The sequence below is a fragment of the Struthio camelus genome, chromosome Z, assembly GCF_040807025.1.
Source record: "Struthio camelus isolate bStrCam1 chromosome Z, bStrCam1.hap1, whole genome shotgun sequence".
Taxonomy (NCBI): Eukaryota; Metazoa; Chordata; class Aves; order Struthioniformes; family Struthionidae; genus Struthio; species Struthio camelus.
The window spans coordinates 53,716,945-53,735,222 of record NC_090982.1 but is presented as its reverse complement, the minus strand read 5'-3'; the positions used below and the strand labels follow the sequence as shown (position 1 = coordinate 53,735,222).

General features: G+C 33.8%; 1 protein-coding gene across 16 annotated transcripts in view; it reads right to left on the bottom strand.

Moving 5' to 3' along the window:
- Window positions 1-18,278, bottom strand: part of LOC104150264 (uncharacterized protein KIAA0825) — a 261,819-nt gene that overhangs the window by 127,988 nt on the left and 115,553 nt on the right. For all 16 annotated transcript variants that reach the window (XM_068928990.1, XM_068928999.1, XM_068928995.1 and 13 more), the window contains 6 exons: window positions 16,771-16,962; window positions 14,554-14,787; window positions 12,724-13,132; window positions 8,604-8,760; window positions 4,176-4,331; window positions 204-298 (listed from right to left, as the gene is read on the bottom strand). In XM_068928990.1, coding sequence (XP_068785091.1) covers window positions 204-298; window positions 4,176-4,331; window positions 8,604-8,760; window positions 12,724-13,132; window positions 14,554-14,787; window positions 16,771-16,962 — 1,243 coding nt within the window. The remainder of the gene's footprint in view (window positions 1-203; window positions 299-4,175; window positions 4,332-8,603; window positions 8,761-12,723; window positions 13,133-14,553; window positions 14,788-16,770; window positions 16,963-18,278) is intronic.

Sequence of the window (18,278 nt, the reverse complement as noted above, 5' to 3'; positions counted from 1 at the left end):
GATCTCCAGAATAAGAATTATAAACTAACTTTTCATACATAAAATGCAGAAAAACAATAAGTATTTCCATTTTAAAATTACATCATTGAAAAATAATATATAATTTATTTCATAATTTGCCCTGGTAAAATTTTCTGTGCATTGACCATTGTAAAGCAAAACAGAACACTGGAAAGTGCAGTTGTTTGCTAGAATCCCATTACCTGTGTGCCAGCAGCACCCTGAAGGTCATCTGATTCAGTCCCAAATAACTTGGCAGCAAGTTTGACCAATCCCAGTTCCATTCAGTAAGGGTTGACTGTTGATACATGGGAAGAAGCTATTGTTAGTTATTAATCAGTGTTAATATGATCAGTAAATTAAAGCTCCAGCTGTGATATACTAACCAAGAAGGAGGGGGGTCTAGAACAAGGACTTAGACAGATGATATCAATCATGTCCACAGAAGATGATTTTTGTTCCAGTAAGACAGCAATTAATTTATAAATCCATTTGGGGATGTAACCATTATTTATAAAAAGATAAATCAGTTTTTGAACCGTTATTCTTCCAACTGTTAATGGCATTTTGCCCAAACACTTTGTCTGAGAGCTTGACTCTTTTTTTGAAAAGCAAAATAATTGGCAACTTTTTATTTAACAGCAATTAACATTTTCTACTGTTAGTTTGTCATGCAAAACTTAGTATAGTTGGAACTTAAGATGTAATGTGTATCTTAATTAGAGAATGATGATTTACTTCTCTACTTTTTGTAAGGAACTCTAGTTACCAGACGGTTATTATAAATAATAGTAAGCCTATAAAATATGAACTAACATAACCTCATATTGCTTAATAAATAAAAAAATCTACAATAACGGTGGACAAACAGAAGACTATACATGATATTCTTATGTTTACAAAACAGCACTGCTTAATTTCCATTGCCAGTGCTGGCCAAGTAATGACTACAATTCAACATTCTTGGGAAATAATCATTCAAAAATTATTCTTGTAACACTACGGTGCTGATTGTTAACACTGAGTGCTTAAAAACATTGAGGAAGCTAGTCAAAACAATGGAAATATCTTGCATTGTATCTTTTTCTTCTTACAGGCAGCAGCTGGTGCTTCTGGGAGAAAAGAATCAATGCAATTCCCCCCAGGTAATCCCTCCCCTTCCTTCCACGTTTATTTTATTCTCATCCTTTTTTTCATTTGATTTTCTCACTAACCCTCACCTCTGGCATGCACTGAAAGGTAAGACAAAAAAGAAAGGTGAAATACAGAGTAAGAAAGTGAGAAGAAACTAGCCAAAGGAAAAGCAATATAAAGTGAAAGTGGAAACTGAATGAAGAAGCAAACAACTGATAAACAAGAAATGAGGGGAAGAGTCAACCGAGAGAATGGTGGGAATGAGAACAAATAAATGAGCAGTAGATGAACAGGGGAAAGAAAGCAGGCAAGCGTTCAATCCTCTACACTGAATTTAAAATAAATAAATAAAAAATATGGAGAAAATACTTGTAAAATCAAGTGGGATAAAAAGGAGGAGCTGAACAGACAGTAGCAAACGTCATAAGAACAAATAGGAAAATGCATAAATACACCAGATAACTCAGGACACCAGACCAATCAGATCTATCCAAAAATAAAGGAACTGTTAAAAAAAAAAAGTCACTTCAGATAACAAAAATGAATTCTTTGTAGTATTTTTCTTCATTGGACCGGAGAGGAGTTGTATAATTTAGACTTACTCTTATTAGACAATAAAGCAGCAGCACTGGCAGAGATTGAGGTGTCAGGACAAATTGATAAAAATCAAGAGCAACAAGTTACTAGGACCAGATGGTGATTATTCAAGATTTTTGCAGGAATTTAAGAATGAGGTAGCTGAACTCGTAACAGAAATGACACACTTCCTAAAATCAGCTATTGAACTAAAGGATTGAAAGGTAAGAAGCATTTTTATTAAAGTGCTAGAGTTGATCTCAAAAATAATGGATCAGTGGCCTTTATTTCAGGACCCATAAAGTTGGTAGAAATTTTAATGAAGTAACTTGCTAAATATGACATACTGGCAACAAATTAGCAAAGCTTCAGAAGAGGAAAGTCATCCACTCTAGTGTACTACAATTTTTACATATTCCAGCAAACAACGCAAGAAATTTTCTTTCAGAAAGCTTTTAAAATAATTTCTTTAAAGAATCCTGCAGTGAGGAAGCTAAGACTGTGTCTACACTATATAACACAACACAATATAGAGAGTCTTTGGTTAGAGCTGCACCAGCTTTCTGGAATCATAAGCAGTATTGCCATGCCTACTCAAATTGGGTCTTTTGAGAGAAATATTTAAAAAATACAATACATAATTAACTCATTGACAAAATACATTGTGAAACCAGGATTCACATTCACAAGAATTACATGTTAGTTCACATATTTAAAAAAATCTAGTTACATTAGATTTAATAAAAATCAAAAAGTTAATCACAAATTATAAACTATCCAGCTTCATGGTAGTGGCCAACCACTAAGAAATGGATTTAAGAAGAAATATATCCTATGGGAAGAAAACTTGATCCTTGCCAACGCGCTTGCATTTTCTACAAGTACTGGCAATAGCCTCCGCAAGAGACCAGACACTGAACTATATTGACCACTATTTTATAAATAGAAAGTCCCGCATTGCTAAATAAATGTGCTATTTTTATGATAAAGAGAACTAAATTCTTTAATTCTATTATGAAGTGCAGGAAATAAGTCTATCATTGTCAACAACAGGTTCGGCACATGGTACTTTCAGCCCTGTGATTTACTGTTCTTTTTTTTTTTTTTATGCTAAAATACCTTCCTGTATTCTGATAACAGATTTTATGCCAAAAGTTTACAAAATCCAAAGCAGTCTCATACAAACTATCCCTTGTCATCTGTTGATTAATAGAGTACTGCAAACCTGTCATGTAGCAGAAAAATTCTGCCCTGAGTTGTCACTACTTGAAGGTCTTATTCTACTACACTATTAATGAATTGAGAATTGAGGCACAGCAAACTCTTTTCTGCATTTCATATTGGAATAAGTGATCCTGTACTCTCTTAAATTCTGTCCATGTAGTATACTTGCAGACGGACTAATGGAAGAAAAAGTATACTTTTAAAACCTGTTCATCTGGAATAGGAAGCCTTGTGAAACTAGTATTAATCCTCCCTTGCAACATGACAATGATTCAGCATTCATTAAGCAACAGGAAAAAAAAAAGATATATTTTACAGCAATATACCTGATGAAATTGTCCAATACCACCACAAGTGAGAAAGGAGGTTATACCATTTAAAAACAAAATTGTACTGAAAAAGGGTCTCTTTCCACCAGAAGTCTGTAAAGTGAACTTCATGTAACTTAAATACAATTTATTTTTAAATATTTGGAATCCTAGGGAATCAAAGCTGTAGCTGAGGGATTAAGAGGACTTGAGAAAGTATAATGCAAATTTATTTTTTCAAGTGTCCAAGTGCTTTCAGGAACTACATTCCATTCTGTCAAGCAACTTAGTCATGTAGCTCTCTAGTGGAGATTCAGGCACCTCAATCTATTTTCTTTAACTTATACATTATCAGGAAACTAATTTCTAAAAGTAAAATATATTCCGGTATATATCACCAGCATAGCTTAATGAAAAACATAAACATGAATGCTCTTCTCACTGTTTGTTCTTTACCTTGCTTAGTCTCATTATTCTGTGAATTCTATGCATTTCCAAAGTGTCCTTTACATTACTGCTTAGTACGTCTATGAAGGACTTACCAGGTGAGATTCTAAATGTGCACTTGGACTTTTGGCATAATTTTCAAAAGGACTAAGCCCTATTTACCATTACACAGAGGTAATACATGTCATTGTTAATAATGGGCTTTCCTTTACTATACTGAACTATCATAGAAAGTGTAAGTAATATATACATTATACACAATAATTCTGATAAAAGAAAAGGACAATAGCGCTCTTTGAACATTATGCCACTATAAAGGGTGCCCTTGTTAGTTTCCTGAGTAATCATCTTCCTTTGTACTTCATTAAATGTGAACCCATGTAATTAATTCTGTTTTCATGATTTCAGTCTCCATCACTATCATGCTTATAAAAAGATGTAGTATACTATAGTACAGTATAAGCAAGGTTCCATATTTCCACCAACCTGATTGAACATTTTCGCACAAGATTGGCTGTGCACCTCAAAAGGGTTGAAGACAGGCTGCTCTTCTCTGCCCTTCAGTGTCAAAGGCAAGCATTGATTGGAGGTAACGCTCTCTTCAGAGGAATTCTCACAAGACAGCTGCTCTTTCAAATATTCCTTTTAAGGCAGAAAAACCGCACAAAACAATATATACCACTTAGCCTTCTTGACAATAATTTGCCAAAATCTCAAGCACAAATTTACTGTGTGCTTGGTAGAAATCCCTTGTAATTAAAGTAGGGAGTAAATAATCTCTCTTAAAATAGAAATCTTTTTTAAGAGTAACACAGCTCTACAGCAAATGGTAAACGACCTCCTTCAACATGCAACTGAAGGAATTCAAAATATTATAACTTATTATTTTGAAATTATCATCAAAATTTGTTCTCATTCAGTACATTTGTTAGGTGTGTATAGCTGAAGTGAAAAATAAACATATTTTCTATAAGCTGTTCTAATGTATGATGGTTATTATATGATTTCTTTTATATGATAAAATAAACAGAAATATTTAAAGTTATCATTAGGCAGCATGAAACAGTTATTACATGACTATAAAATAATTGTTCTATGGAAACGTTCAAATTGGTTGTTTAAATACAGGAAATAAATAATCTCCCACTCTTCAAAGCTATTTTTAATTATTTTAACATTCAAATACTTGAAGACATTTATGATTTACATGTCAATTTTAGAAACTACAGTGGAACAGACAGACAATTACTTTGGCCACAATTTTTCTGTTTTCACTTCTTAAACTCCTATGTAAATAAATCAACATTGCATGCCAATAAAGTGCTTTGATTAAATAGACCCATTTTACTAAGAGTTAGATAATGAAATGCTTAAAGATCTACTTGCTGGAAGGACTACTGTGATTAAAAAGTTTTTTATTATTAAAATAATAATACCCATAATGATAGCATTGCCATAACATTGAGCAAGTACTCAAGGTGAGTCTTCACTAAGATGGGTGGGATGTGAATGGTCCTCTTACTTTCCAGTAGCACTGAGATTATAAAAATTTTTCAGACTCAGGTGAGGGAATATGCACGCTACTTGTCAAGCCGCTCACTGCTCCTAAATGGATCTTTCTAAAAGAGTAATGTAATGATCAACTTAAGCTGATCCAACTGTGGTCTGGCCTAAAAGGAACATGTTCCCTCCCTACATGGATTGCAACTACTTCTTCCTTGCGTTCACACGAGCATATGTTGTGAAATCAGCCAGAAAAAAAAGAAAGGTTTCAGCCAGATCAGCAAGCCACACAATTTCTAGTAGAAGCACAAAGGGGGCCCTGGGAGCAGGAACGCACGAGGGCAAGAGAAAGAGCATCTCCGATGGTTGCAGCCAATTGTCAGGACTGCTTAAAACAATCATTAAATCATCTGAGTGTAAAGAGAGAATTAGAACTCAGGGGGTTTTTTTTGTTTGTTTGATTGTTTTTTTTTGCTTAAGCCAACAGTCAAAATCTGGCTGTGAAACCGTATCTTACTCATATTTTCTTACCCATCTCTTACCCATATTTATTCAGCCTTCAAAACTGTTTGGTTTTCGATTCATTCATTACTTCACGCCATAACAAAGATGTTGAAGTTATGGTGAAGGGGATTATTTAAGAATTATTTCTATACATTTACCACTTAAAAAAAAAAATACACTGTCTTACTTGCACATATTTTTTCAATCCCTGTAGATAGTTCTAAAATAACCCTCTGGGTGTCACAGAGCCAGCAGTAGCAGAATCTTTTAGTTTTTCAGTAGAGATATTGGAACTCGCTGTCCATGCTTCCTAAGGTTTTGAAAATTTTAAGTGGGGTACAGACACTGTGCAATACAGGCATTTTTTATCATCTTTGGATACTGTGAACTGTTTTCAGAAAGAGATTTAACCAACAATGGTAAATATATTATTTTAAGAGCTGCTTTAGTACAGTGTATATTGTATATTTATTGCATATGTACATTTACTGTATACTGAGTACAGTGTATATGTACCAGAAAAGGTCATGTTTTAAAAATCTGAAAAAAAAGTAGAAATGAAATAATGTTTGTAAACATGTGAGCTATAACCTCACTATCAGTGACTGGACACGAAACTATAAAGTAGAGGAAACGTTCTTGAGCCTGACGTCTCAGGAGAATTGGTTTTTCTTTGGTAGCAGTTAGTCAAGGACGCTTTTAAAACTGATTATTCTTTTTGATAAATACATGAAGCACAGTAGACTGCAATGAGTTGTATAGTATCTATTATAGATCTTAAAAACATTGTAGTTTTATTTCAGCTCAATTGCTTTTTTACTCTCTTTTCTAAGGAAAATTATGAACTACAGTTTTCTAACTCATCATTTTGGCCTCTATTCACCTGAAATTATTAAACAGTGCGGCATAAAGATATCCAAACTAATTTTAAGTACACTACCCCTTCATAGTTTAAGGCATCAAAAAACAAAAGCATGGACCTTCACAGAGACAGATCAAGTCTATCTCTTGGTAGTCAGACACCTCAGACATAATTACAAGTTATGAAAAATAACATTGAAAAGTGCATTATGAAGATAGCAGGTTAAGCATTATAACTTTTTGTAATGGTTTCAAAGCCAAGTTGAAGTAACGTCTTGAGTCCTTCTGTGGAGTCTAGCTGGTTAGGGTGGTGGGTTTTTTTTTTTTTTTTTTTTAAAGACAAGACAGTTTTTTCCACTGAGAAATGTTCTATTTTTAATGAAGCTCTAACTAGCTGCAGAAATTCAAGGAGAGACACCTGGGATGCAGAAAGACAGGTTCAAGTCCCTCTTCCACCTAATTCTCTCTCAGCCTCTTACCTCCTGTTGGAGCTGCTCCACTTTGTATAAATAACTGAATACTCAAAGGAATCAAATTTTGAACTGGGGTTTCTAAAACCTGAGATGGGCATTCTACCCCTTCAGCTAAAATATGATTCTATTTTTGACCCTAGAAGCTACAGAACGGATTTTTCCAGCAATTTCTACAAAACAAAACAGCTCCAACAGGGGAAAATGACAAAGTTCCACCCTGGAAAACTAATGGTCTACTGGTTAGTGAGCATCTAGTTTGGTTGTGGGAGATGCACATTCAATTCCCTGGTCTAAACCAAGCAGAATAAAGATTTGCGCCTGGATATCCTGTCCCATAGGTGAGTGCCCTAACAATGGGATTCTGTGCTATTTTAGAAGGTCTCTCTCCTCATGTTTTCTTCATTCCTTTCTACTAAGAGTAATCCTGAATACGCTCCAGGTGAAAAGGTTTTAGTTTGAACTGTATTAGAATAATAATTTTCATTTCAATTCCTGCACCATTTAATTATTTGAGATAAAACTTGAAAAGATTCTGTATTCTATTAATATGAGGTTGCCATCTCTGCATACATGCTTACATTGCTTCTAAAACTTCCAAATACAGATGGATAAAAGTTGCTCTTAAGCCTATACTTAGGGAACTAAACGGTTGATTTGATTTTCAGAAGCACAGTGCCAGTAATGAGCTGCTCTCCACCGCCTGCTAATAGACATAGCTGGTTTTTGCAAAAAATTGGTTTTTGCTATCAATTTAAAAAAAATAAAATAAAAAAAAATCTTGGCCTATGCTGGTATTTGCATTATATTATAGACACTTTGTACACTTGCAACAATCTTAACAGCACCTGCTTATGCACTCAAGGAATAGTAATTTAGTAATCAAAGCCAATAAACAGAACTTTCTTAATTAAGCTATGTAGATCTGTATCACCATACAATTTAAGCAAATCTGTGTTTATTTCAGTGTATACTATAAGAATGGTTTTGGTAATTTAGAGCAATTTAGTACAGCCTTAGAAATAATGAGATAATTCTTTTACCTTGCCCAAATTCAATGTGCAGCAAACAAATCTGAATTTGTTTACTGTAATTTTGAAAGCACTTTAGCTGAGCAGAGTTATCTAGATTAAATAAGGTTTTCATGTGGATGCATTTACTTCCTCAGCACAGCCGCAGGGTTTGTTTGTTTTTTAAATCAGGGGAATTGATTTACCACATTTAATTTTACTTCCTGTAACAGTCAGATTTTCAATAGCCTGCTGACTTTTTTCCCCCCACTGTTTTCAAACTCCTAAAATGCATCTATGGTCTATGATATAAATTTGACATAAGTTTATGAGCCATACTAATGTTTAAGTACATAAATAAAAATCTACATTGTTTCCTGTAAAGTAATCTTTTCTGTACAAATGCAGAAAAGCCTACACTGAATAGATTCTATTACAATACAATATTGGATTTCATATTGACTTTAAGAAGCATTATCACCTCCTTGACTAACCCTTAGCTGCCAGCAGACGCTGCCTCAGGCCAGTACACACCTAATTGCTCGGTAAAAAGGCCGTTTCCCTACCTCATTGAGCCGGATGATGTGATAAATTTGCCTCAGGTACTCGCTGCCACCTGGTTTGTGGCAGATATCCAGGACCATCATGTTTATTTTCTGCTCAGTGAATTCCAGTGCAATATCTCCTTCCTCTAATGTTGCACCTTCTACTGCAACTGAAGCACTAGAAGACAGAAAAGATACAAATATTAAGTCAAATTTCTAAAAATCAAAATACACAGTCAGCTAAAACCACATGTAATAATATTTGTAAATATTTGGATTGCACAAAATAAATCTTGCCACCTACGCATTTCTGAAGCCTTTATTTAAATATATAATAAAACAGTATGGTAAATAACTAAATGCATGTTCAAGTTCTTATGTAAATAAAATTTTCATATTACACCAATTTTAATTATCTTAAAACCTGAAAGATGAAAACAAAACATGCCTTACTCTAAAGACATACAACGAGCAAATATTTTTAATTTTCTTTTGCATTAGAGAAGTATCTTTACTACTTTGAATAGCACTAGCATTTGATCTTTTGTACATTTTTCTTTGCTTGTCGATGAACATATTAAAGACTAATTAACATGTCAGAAAGGTAGCCATTACCCTAAATATAGGTTATAAATTTTAAACTGAAGTCTTTTTTTTCCACTGGTATGGTGGTAACCATTTCAAAGGTATCCATTCGCCACTTGTTGCACTTTTTGCCTTCTAACTCTGTACTTTTCCTTCTTTTCTTTCCAAAAAGTATTTGTGTCTAACTGCTACGAGAAAATCTGAAGGTGATAGGCCCAAACGCCTTGAAAAAATATACACTCAAAACTCTGACCACTCTTATACTACTCTCCCTGCATAAAATTTAAGTTACAAACTCTGTACTTGCTTAGTATTGTAGATAGATAAAGCATTAAGAAAAAGCTACTAAGACTAATTCTCCTCCTCAAATATTAGAGTTGCAGCATAGATACAAGTTGGCATCTAGACATGGATACAAAGGAACTTGAAAGACCACCAAATTATATTTTGCCTTCTATAATAGTTATTAGATTAATTTTAAATCTACAAAATTAGCATTCTGAATAAAAAACAAGATTTTCATTGTTTGGAGGTCTAAAAAAAAAAGTGCTTTGGTGCAGTCAGCTGTAAGTTGCAGTTTACTGTTGAAAACGTGCCATGATTACAAAATTAGTTCTGCGGAAAGTTGCTGTTGACCTGAAGGCTCACTTAAATGCTACACAGCTGCTGGACATTAAAGCTGATATTGCTTCCACATGCAGCTTCAGAACTTCCTACAGAGCAAATAGTTTCAAAATATAAACTATAATTTTGTTCTCTGCTGAATGGAAGTAAATAATACTATGCTATTATGGGATATTTTACAAAAAGCTTCAAAAGAAATTGATCTTTAGAATTAAAGCACATTTCAGGTTGATCTTTCAATACCGCATAGATACACAAACTGAATTTCTCAAACTTAGAGGTTGTCATTGAAAAAGTTGAGGACCTCTGACAAAGGAGTGTATCAGTGTCAGCACCCAAATTGTATCCTTTCCTGTCCGTCACTGTGCAGGTGAAGCAGATGATTGGATTCAGTCAGTGCTATGATTAATGAGTTCCTCTCTGGATTTGGGACTGCCTATCAATCATGTCATTAGAAAGAATGTGGCCTGAAAGAGGCAGACCTCAGCCAAGGAATAACTGCATTCATCTTAATCTGTATATTCACCCAGCCAGCCAAGTCAGGGTCACCATGATGAAAAACAATAATCTTCAACTCGACAAATTACTTTGCAAAGACAGACGTTTCTTTTCTTTTGGGCCGTGTGTTCTTCAGAGTCCAACGTGATTGTTTACAGCTCTGATGCTACTATAAAGCAGGGGTTATTTTAATGAATGGTAATTCTTCCAGGCAGTACACAAGATAGGCAATGTATACAGCCGCTACTTTCTAAACCTTTTGCTACTGATTTAGAGGGTTTAAAACATTTCCCTAAAGACAAAGTTGAATTTGTATGCCACAAATGGAACCCACATACTGGTTGGACTTTTTATATAGTTAGCAGTCTTGATAACAATAATTTAACACAAAAACACTCAGGAGTTGCTTTTAAAAGCCTGGTGAACTTCAAAGATGTTTTCCATAACTGCATGCATATATATATATGTATATTTATATTTATATAATTATACTATATATGCATATATATCTCACAAATTTTTGGAGTTTATGGGTTTTCTCACATACATACTGCATTTATGAATGTGCATATGTTTACCTGCAAAATTCTTTAATTTTGGAAAGTACTATACAGAAAGTAATTTTACACTGCTTTAGTGAAGATACTCAAATATAACTATTGCTATTTCAAACAAATCAGGTAAACATCACAACTCTCTTTTCGAAAGATCTGCTATTAGTTTTGCGATTATGTGAATCATTACCTAGTTTAATTGATACTTCCATTGCAGCTTTACTATATTAATTTTATAATTTGCCTTTATAACAATATTTTGTCTCTACGTTGTACATCTTAGCTATTAACTAACTCTATTTTTTTCCCAGAAATTGTCTCATGATATTTGGATATAAAATGGAAAAAGTAACATTTATGCTAGGCTTCTACTGCAGAAACCCCACTGAAGTCAGGGGACTTAGTTTCATAACTCCGCCATATAAATAGTAAGTCGGCAAATAAGTAATGCATTCTTAAGTTCCTTAGACTTGAAATTAGGAGCCCCAGTTCAAAAAAACAAACAAAAAAAAAAGTTCTCACTTTGGCTGGCACTGCATACACAGAGAAAACATTTTTACATTATGTTCTAGTTATGGATGAAAGAGTCATTTCCCACAGTATGATACCTGACGTGGAAAATGTATTAAAGCATTTTTGACATACGTTAAAAAACAGAACAGGGTAGTATATTAAAATTAAAATCCTTAACTTCAGTAGAGGTACAAAAAACCAGAGCTTTAGCTTTTAGGGGGAGGTTATCCCAATATTTGTCTTACGTTGCATTTCTTTATTTAAAAGATACCTATTCTCCTCTCAGTAACGTTACAAACAGTACTACGGCACTATTTTGTTAAGTATCAGTCTACACGTTATTATGTTTTTTTTATTCTGTGATTGTTTCAGTGACTGGCATATGGCTTCAATCTTTTAATCATTGGATTAGAGCTTGTAAATTAATATTAAATTGAAATGTAAAGATTACAAAGGTCAATGTCAATGAGCGTTTGTGTGACACTTATTGCTTATTGCTACTCATGTTAACTGGCTACTCGTAGAAACAGGATACTGTACCTTACAGCACTGCATGAAAGTCTGTTCGTTGATAGCAGCGATTCATATCTAGAATCACTATGTAATTTATTTATATAGACAGTTACTGTTGGGATATTAATGGCTGCAGCTTTCAAGAATATTCCTGAATCTTACCTTCCGTAGTCAACAATAAATTTAATATTAGAAAGAAACAGTATTTTTATAGAAACATATGTATAGTATACAAATCCACATTAAAAAAAAGACAAGACTATGAACACATTGACATACACATAGCTCCTTGAAAAAACATTACAGCTGGATGTCAGATATGCAAGAAGGTGAAATTTCCTCACAAAGACACAGCAGGGTACTTTTCTTGTCCTGTTCGGATATGTCCTACTTGCCCTCCAGGTTTGTTATGTTTTAAAATGAAGTATGCTTACTTTTTAATCACAAATGAACACGGAAAGCCTTTTACATTCCCTCTTAATTTAATCACCACAGCAAAATTCATTTATAAATATATTACGATGCCTCCTAGTCAGTACACCTGTTCACGTACTGAAAGATGTACCAAATAATAAATTGTCTGCATTTACGGATCATCATGAAAATCTGAAATCTGAAGTCTAGGAATAGACTGTTCCCATGAAACAACTGCAGTTTACTTTTTTAACCACAAAATTAACTTGCAAAAATAGACTATGAAAGCATCAACATTAAGAACTAATGTATTTCACTTAACATAAGATCACCATTCATCTAAAAAATTAAAAAATAAATTGAACAACAGTCATAAGCACAGCAGTAATCCAGTAAAATAAAGAACAAACAACAGCAGCTGAAAACTGGCAAATTCTTACCAGTCTGTGCTCAATTTTCTTGCTTTCAGCAACTGGCTTTCAATCCAGTTTGGTCTTTGTTGTTCAATGCTCTGTATAACCTTCTGGGTCACTTGGTTAGGACCACTTTTCTGTTTTCCCATAATACTTTCTAAGCACACCCGAACTAAACTGAGTTTTTCTTTGCTCCATCTGTCAAGTGTTGCACCTGTTAAAAGTTCTGCAGTATTTCCATCCTCAAATATCCGACATATAATTACAATCAAGTTCCAGACAAGCAGACCAGCTTTCTTCAATTCAACAAAGTTTCTTGACATTTTTCTCTCAGCCAGAAAAAAGAAGTACTTAATTGGGGGAGGCAAACATGCAATCACTGTAGGTAACTTGCTGATTACAATAGATACTGCCTGAGCTGCAAGCCTTGTGAAGCCTTAAAAAAAGAAAGAAAAGAAGATATGATTAACATTAACATTCTAGTTCTATTACAGCATGCTTCTGAATGTTGTATGATAATTTCAAACTTTCTTTTGTACCAAAAATGGGTAAAAAGCTTTAGTTCTCAACATCGAGCTAGACTTATATTGCACTTCCTCCATATGAATCCCCCAAAATCTCAACAATAACATGAATTGAAAACAGAGAACTTACTTAGAAAATTTAGAATTCAGATTGTGATTCTACTAACAATTAGTCCTGCTGTGCACAGTTATTATAGAATAAATGAAAAAGATAACAGCCAGGTATTCTGAGTAACTTGTAATAAAATGGTAAAATCATTGGCTTCAAAATTGTAGTTTGTTTGTTTGTTTTTTCCACTTCAAGAGTAGAGCAGTGTGCTAAATTTCTTAGGATACTAAGGATATTCATCATCTTTAGTTTTCTATCAGCATCTTTCTATTTTTAAACCTACAAATCTTCAGCTTATAGGCTTTCATATACGAAGGACAGACACTCTAATAGTTTTTTTTTTTTTTTTAACTATTTCCGATATTAAAAGTAACTATAAATGTAACTACAGAAAATACACTGTTGAAAAAAAAAAGATACATCTAAAATGAAAAAAAAAAAACCCAAAAGGTAAAGCAGACTTGATCAAAATCTACATTTTCAAAACTTCATGCCAGAATATACTACCGTAGTGTATATTCTATTGAAAATAACTCAGGCAATATTTTGGTGGCAATAAGTTTATGGTGAATTGTTTGCAAAATTGTTAGCATTTTAAAATGCTGGAGGCTTTAGGCAAAGTAGGTTAAAAAAGTAAATACCAGAAATCATCTTTACCTCCAATCCCCTTTAAAACATCTGCTATTATGTATATTATTTATCTTTCTTTAGTGACTGTTTCAACAACCAAGCACTAGCAAATTCATTACCAATTTTAGTGCTATACAAATATAAATCATTTTGTTGTGAAGTTGGGATGAACAAGTTTGTATCATTTCAGCCAACACTGCATATCTAAATTTAAACAGTCTTGAATAAAAAGATGATAGCTATAAGAAGAATGTTACAGCCATTAAGATAAGAGCAAAGACATTATTTACTCTGCCTTAAATCTCATCATACTACTGCCAGATAGTAAAAACATTTAAAGTACTAATGATTTTTTTAAAAAGCTCGGTTGTGTATGCAAGGGTGTAAAACTCAGGAAAGAGGTATTGAATTGTAATGCTGGAAATCCATTAAAACTTAAAAAAAAAAAAAACAAAACTAGCAGGATGCTTAGAAATCATTTTTTTTATTGTCAAATTATAACACTTACAAATCCTACCTGTTCAATTTTGATATGTACTCAGTAAATGCATAACTCTTATGACAAATTTATATAATAGTATAAATTTCACCTACATTTCCCAGATTCTTTTCTCTTCATTTCCCGAGGTGTATAATTCCATTCCTTTGGAACTGTTTTCAGTAAACTTTCAGGAACTATTTGCTTGTGCTGATATGTTCCATAGTTTTCTGTTGCCTCCCATGAATGCATCAGAGAAATTATCTGCTTCACTATACCCTTGACCAATTTAATCAAAGTCATCTTCAAGTATCTGATAACCTCTGGCTCTGAGTCACCACAACTGGAAACTTCAGAAGAAAAAAGTATTAAATAGTCATTAAGAGTACAGACATTGGTGTACATCTGTTTCAGAAAGAAGTGTTTTAGAACCTTCATGGAAAGAAAAGTAACAACATTACGACTCATAACAACTTACTTATGACTGTCAGTCTGTTAAAATTAAAGAAGTAGTAGAAAGCAAAATAACGTAGCACGTACAGCTTAATACAGTACTGGGAAAAAGTGATAATTTCATTTATTTCCTCCTTCCTCCTTATGTCTCCACACAGTATATTTCTCAAAATGTAACTTCATCGGATTGATGTTTTCCTTTTTATGTGGAGAACATTTACTATTTGTTAGACTTTAATGAGGCAAGCAGATATACCTATTTATCTTTACTTCCTTGTCTTTGACAGTACTAATAAAGTTGTATTTGTTAGCTAACCAAACTCTTTTATTAGAGAATGACAAAGGGAAAAGGATATTTTGGCAACAAAAATGCATAAAAATAAGTCATCAGCAGAGATATGGCTTGTTATCAGAGATCGCATGTTGAAAATGGAACATTTTAAATGCCGTTACTGACATTAGAACGAGTATCAATCTTCTCCACATTCTTAATATCACAGAGAATTGACTGTTTTCTCCAGAAAGAAGGGATATGCTGTAGCCCTGAAGCCATGCAGAATGTAGTTCCTCTACAGAATTCCGCTAGCAGTCGATGGTGTCAAGTGAGTACAGCTGCGGTACACCACAGCGGTCTTCCACCACAACAGCTAAACAGCAGCTTTTACTTTTGGAACATTTCCCTTTTAATGTTTTCACTTCTAGAAACCACAGTCACTCACCTGAATCTTGAAGTAAACCAATAAGCAAAAAGACACTGAAAGTGTCACTTTTGAAAGTGATGTTTAGAATGAATTAAAACAAACAAACAAACAAGAGTAGAATAGGGAAGCTATTAAGGGAGACCTTTAACAGCTTAGGGGAGGGGACAGGCAACTGTAAAATATAGTACATATGTAAGAAGAACTGTCTCTCAGAACAATTGATACATTTTTAATCAACTTCAAAAAACAAAAGCAATAGAGCAGCTGTTGTCAGGCAGGACACAGAGATATTTTTCAACAGGTTTTCCACTAAGGTCCTCTGCACCAACTTTTGCTTGTCCATATTAGTCTAAGTTTTATACTATTCTGTGTGGTCTTTCTTGAGCTTTCTAAAAAATATTTCCATATTTTTCTTCCTCTTTTGCCTTTAGACTTCTACTCTTTGTAATCACTTTTTTTTCTTCTGAGGAATACGTGAACATTTTTATCACCATTAATTTCTATTTTGTGATCTTCATATTCCTATAATCCCTCTTACTTTCTCCCACTTTCCTTCCTTTCTTTTCTTTTGAGCTTTCCCATACTTTGGCCATCATTTGGATGATCATTCATCCAAACGTCATCTCCGTCATCTCCCTTTTCAGGCTGAATCCCGCTTTTCTTTGGAGGGCAGCATCGGTCCCTATAATCATGAGGGGAGCTCCATCTCCATGGAAAATTAGGAGTCTGCCGGCCTGATGGCAGCAGAGTCTACAAGCCCCATCAGACTATTTCTCCCTCAATAGAAGTCCTTCCTTTTTTTCCCCCACTCTCCTTCAATCACTTAGTAGTTTAAAATACTGGCAAAGGTCTGGAGCTATTAACTGCATAGAGACAAAGAACCTGAATGCATGGATGAGCTACAAACATTATACGCTGCAAACCTGCTGGTAGACAGACACCTAGGGAAATCAGACTCCTGGTCTACCACACTGTTCTATAACCTCTACTTTATTCTTCAAAATTTACACCATGCCTATAGTGTTTTGATTGCTCTAAACACTTCAATTATAACATAATTTTGAATTAGCATACCATCATTTCATCTAACTTATTAAAGTAAAAATAATATGAGGTACCTGTCTGAAAAGTAATGAGGTTTAACATCAGATTTAAAATATGTATTAATAAATTAAATACCTGTCATGTTACATAAGCAATCCCATAGATTCTCCTTTTCCATGTAGGTCTCAAAAGCAACGCCAAGTGATTTGGGTGATAAAGTACAGTAAGACAACACTGTGAAGACTGCTTCAATCAGAGTAGGCTCTTTGTTATTTGTTTTCTGTTCTAAGACAGAACTTTTTTCATCACAATTCAACATTTCATTTCCTTGAAAACAGACAAAACCATGGTTATTACAATTTCCAAGTAATTCAAGTCATAGTAATAGACAGTATTAATCAAAACAAACTGAAAATTGTATCTGAATATTATTTCAAAGAACAATAATACTTACAGATACTGAAATCTGATCTTGCTCTGCATAACGACATTTGACTGTCTTCCTGAATTATATGTAGCCATTTAGAAGCTCCAACCAAAGAACAGTGATGTGTTTAAATCTGCTTTTGAACCCATGCAATTCAACGGCTTTGATTTTTGCTAAGGTCAAAGACCTCAACTTCCTGTATATTTCTGCAATACACTTTTGATGCTGATGATAACAAATGACCAGAGATAGAACAAGTAGACCACTTTTTCATTTAAATTTCTAGTTTAAAAAACTGTAAGTTTCTAGAAGACTGAATTAGATACAACTCTGCTTGAAAAGTCATTTTTTTCCACCACTCTGGCTGCCCTTGTCTTCAGCAACCTGTGTAGGAGAAAACGTAGAACCTAAATTTCTAGACTGCTTGTTTCTAGTGGTTCATTTGGCTTTCAAAATCTATCATTGTCCAATGGCGTCTCCTTTATTGTAATGTCACAGAGAATGTTTCAGTCACAATTTATTAATATCCTTACTAACTACCTTCCCGTTACTAGTAACTTCAGACAAATGGAAAGAATTATAAAAGTATAAAAGAATTCTGTGGAGGGTTATACATGTATTTTATTACAACTAGCATATGAACAATACAAATATTTTGCTTTTAAGTAAAGACCTCTGGGAAACAAGCAGTATACCTACTACTAAAACACATTCTTAGGCTAAATACAATAACAAACGTATGCTTTAATCAGCTTTTTCCTCTTTCACCCTGAAGTAAAATTTGCCCTTATGGTAAGGATAAGGACGCTTCAAAGCTCAAGTTGAAACGTAACATCCTTGAGTTTTCTGACTGATAATACTGGCATGCTAATGTCAGATAGTTTAAAGGTTTACCTAGTTGATCAGTATAGCTGGTTAAATATTTTGAATTAAGAGTCTACAGAAAGATATGTAGATTTCTCTTCCGTTAACATTTTTTCTTTAACACTTATTAGCTTACCTGTCATAACATTAAATATTCATCTTAGCTTGAATTCCAATACAGACTTGTTAATCATCACATAAGAACAGCATTTATACGACAGGCATGATACTTATTGCCCACTGATGCTTCCCACTATATATTTCTCTTTTTTTCCACTCACTACCATCTGTATATCAAAAGCTAATCTGTGAAGCTAAAACTCTGATAGGTAGCTCAAAGGATATGCTTCTT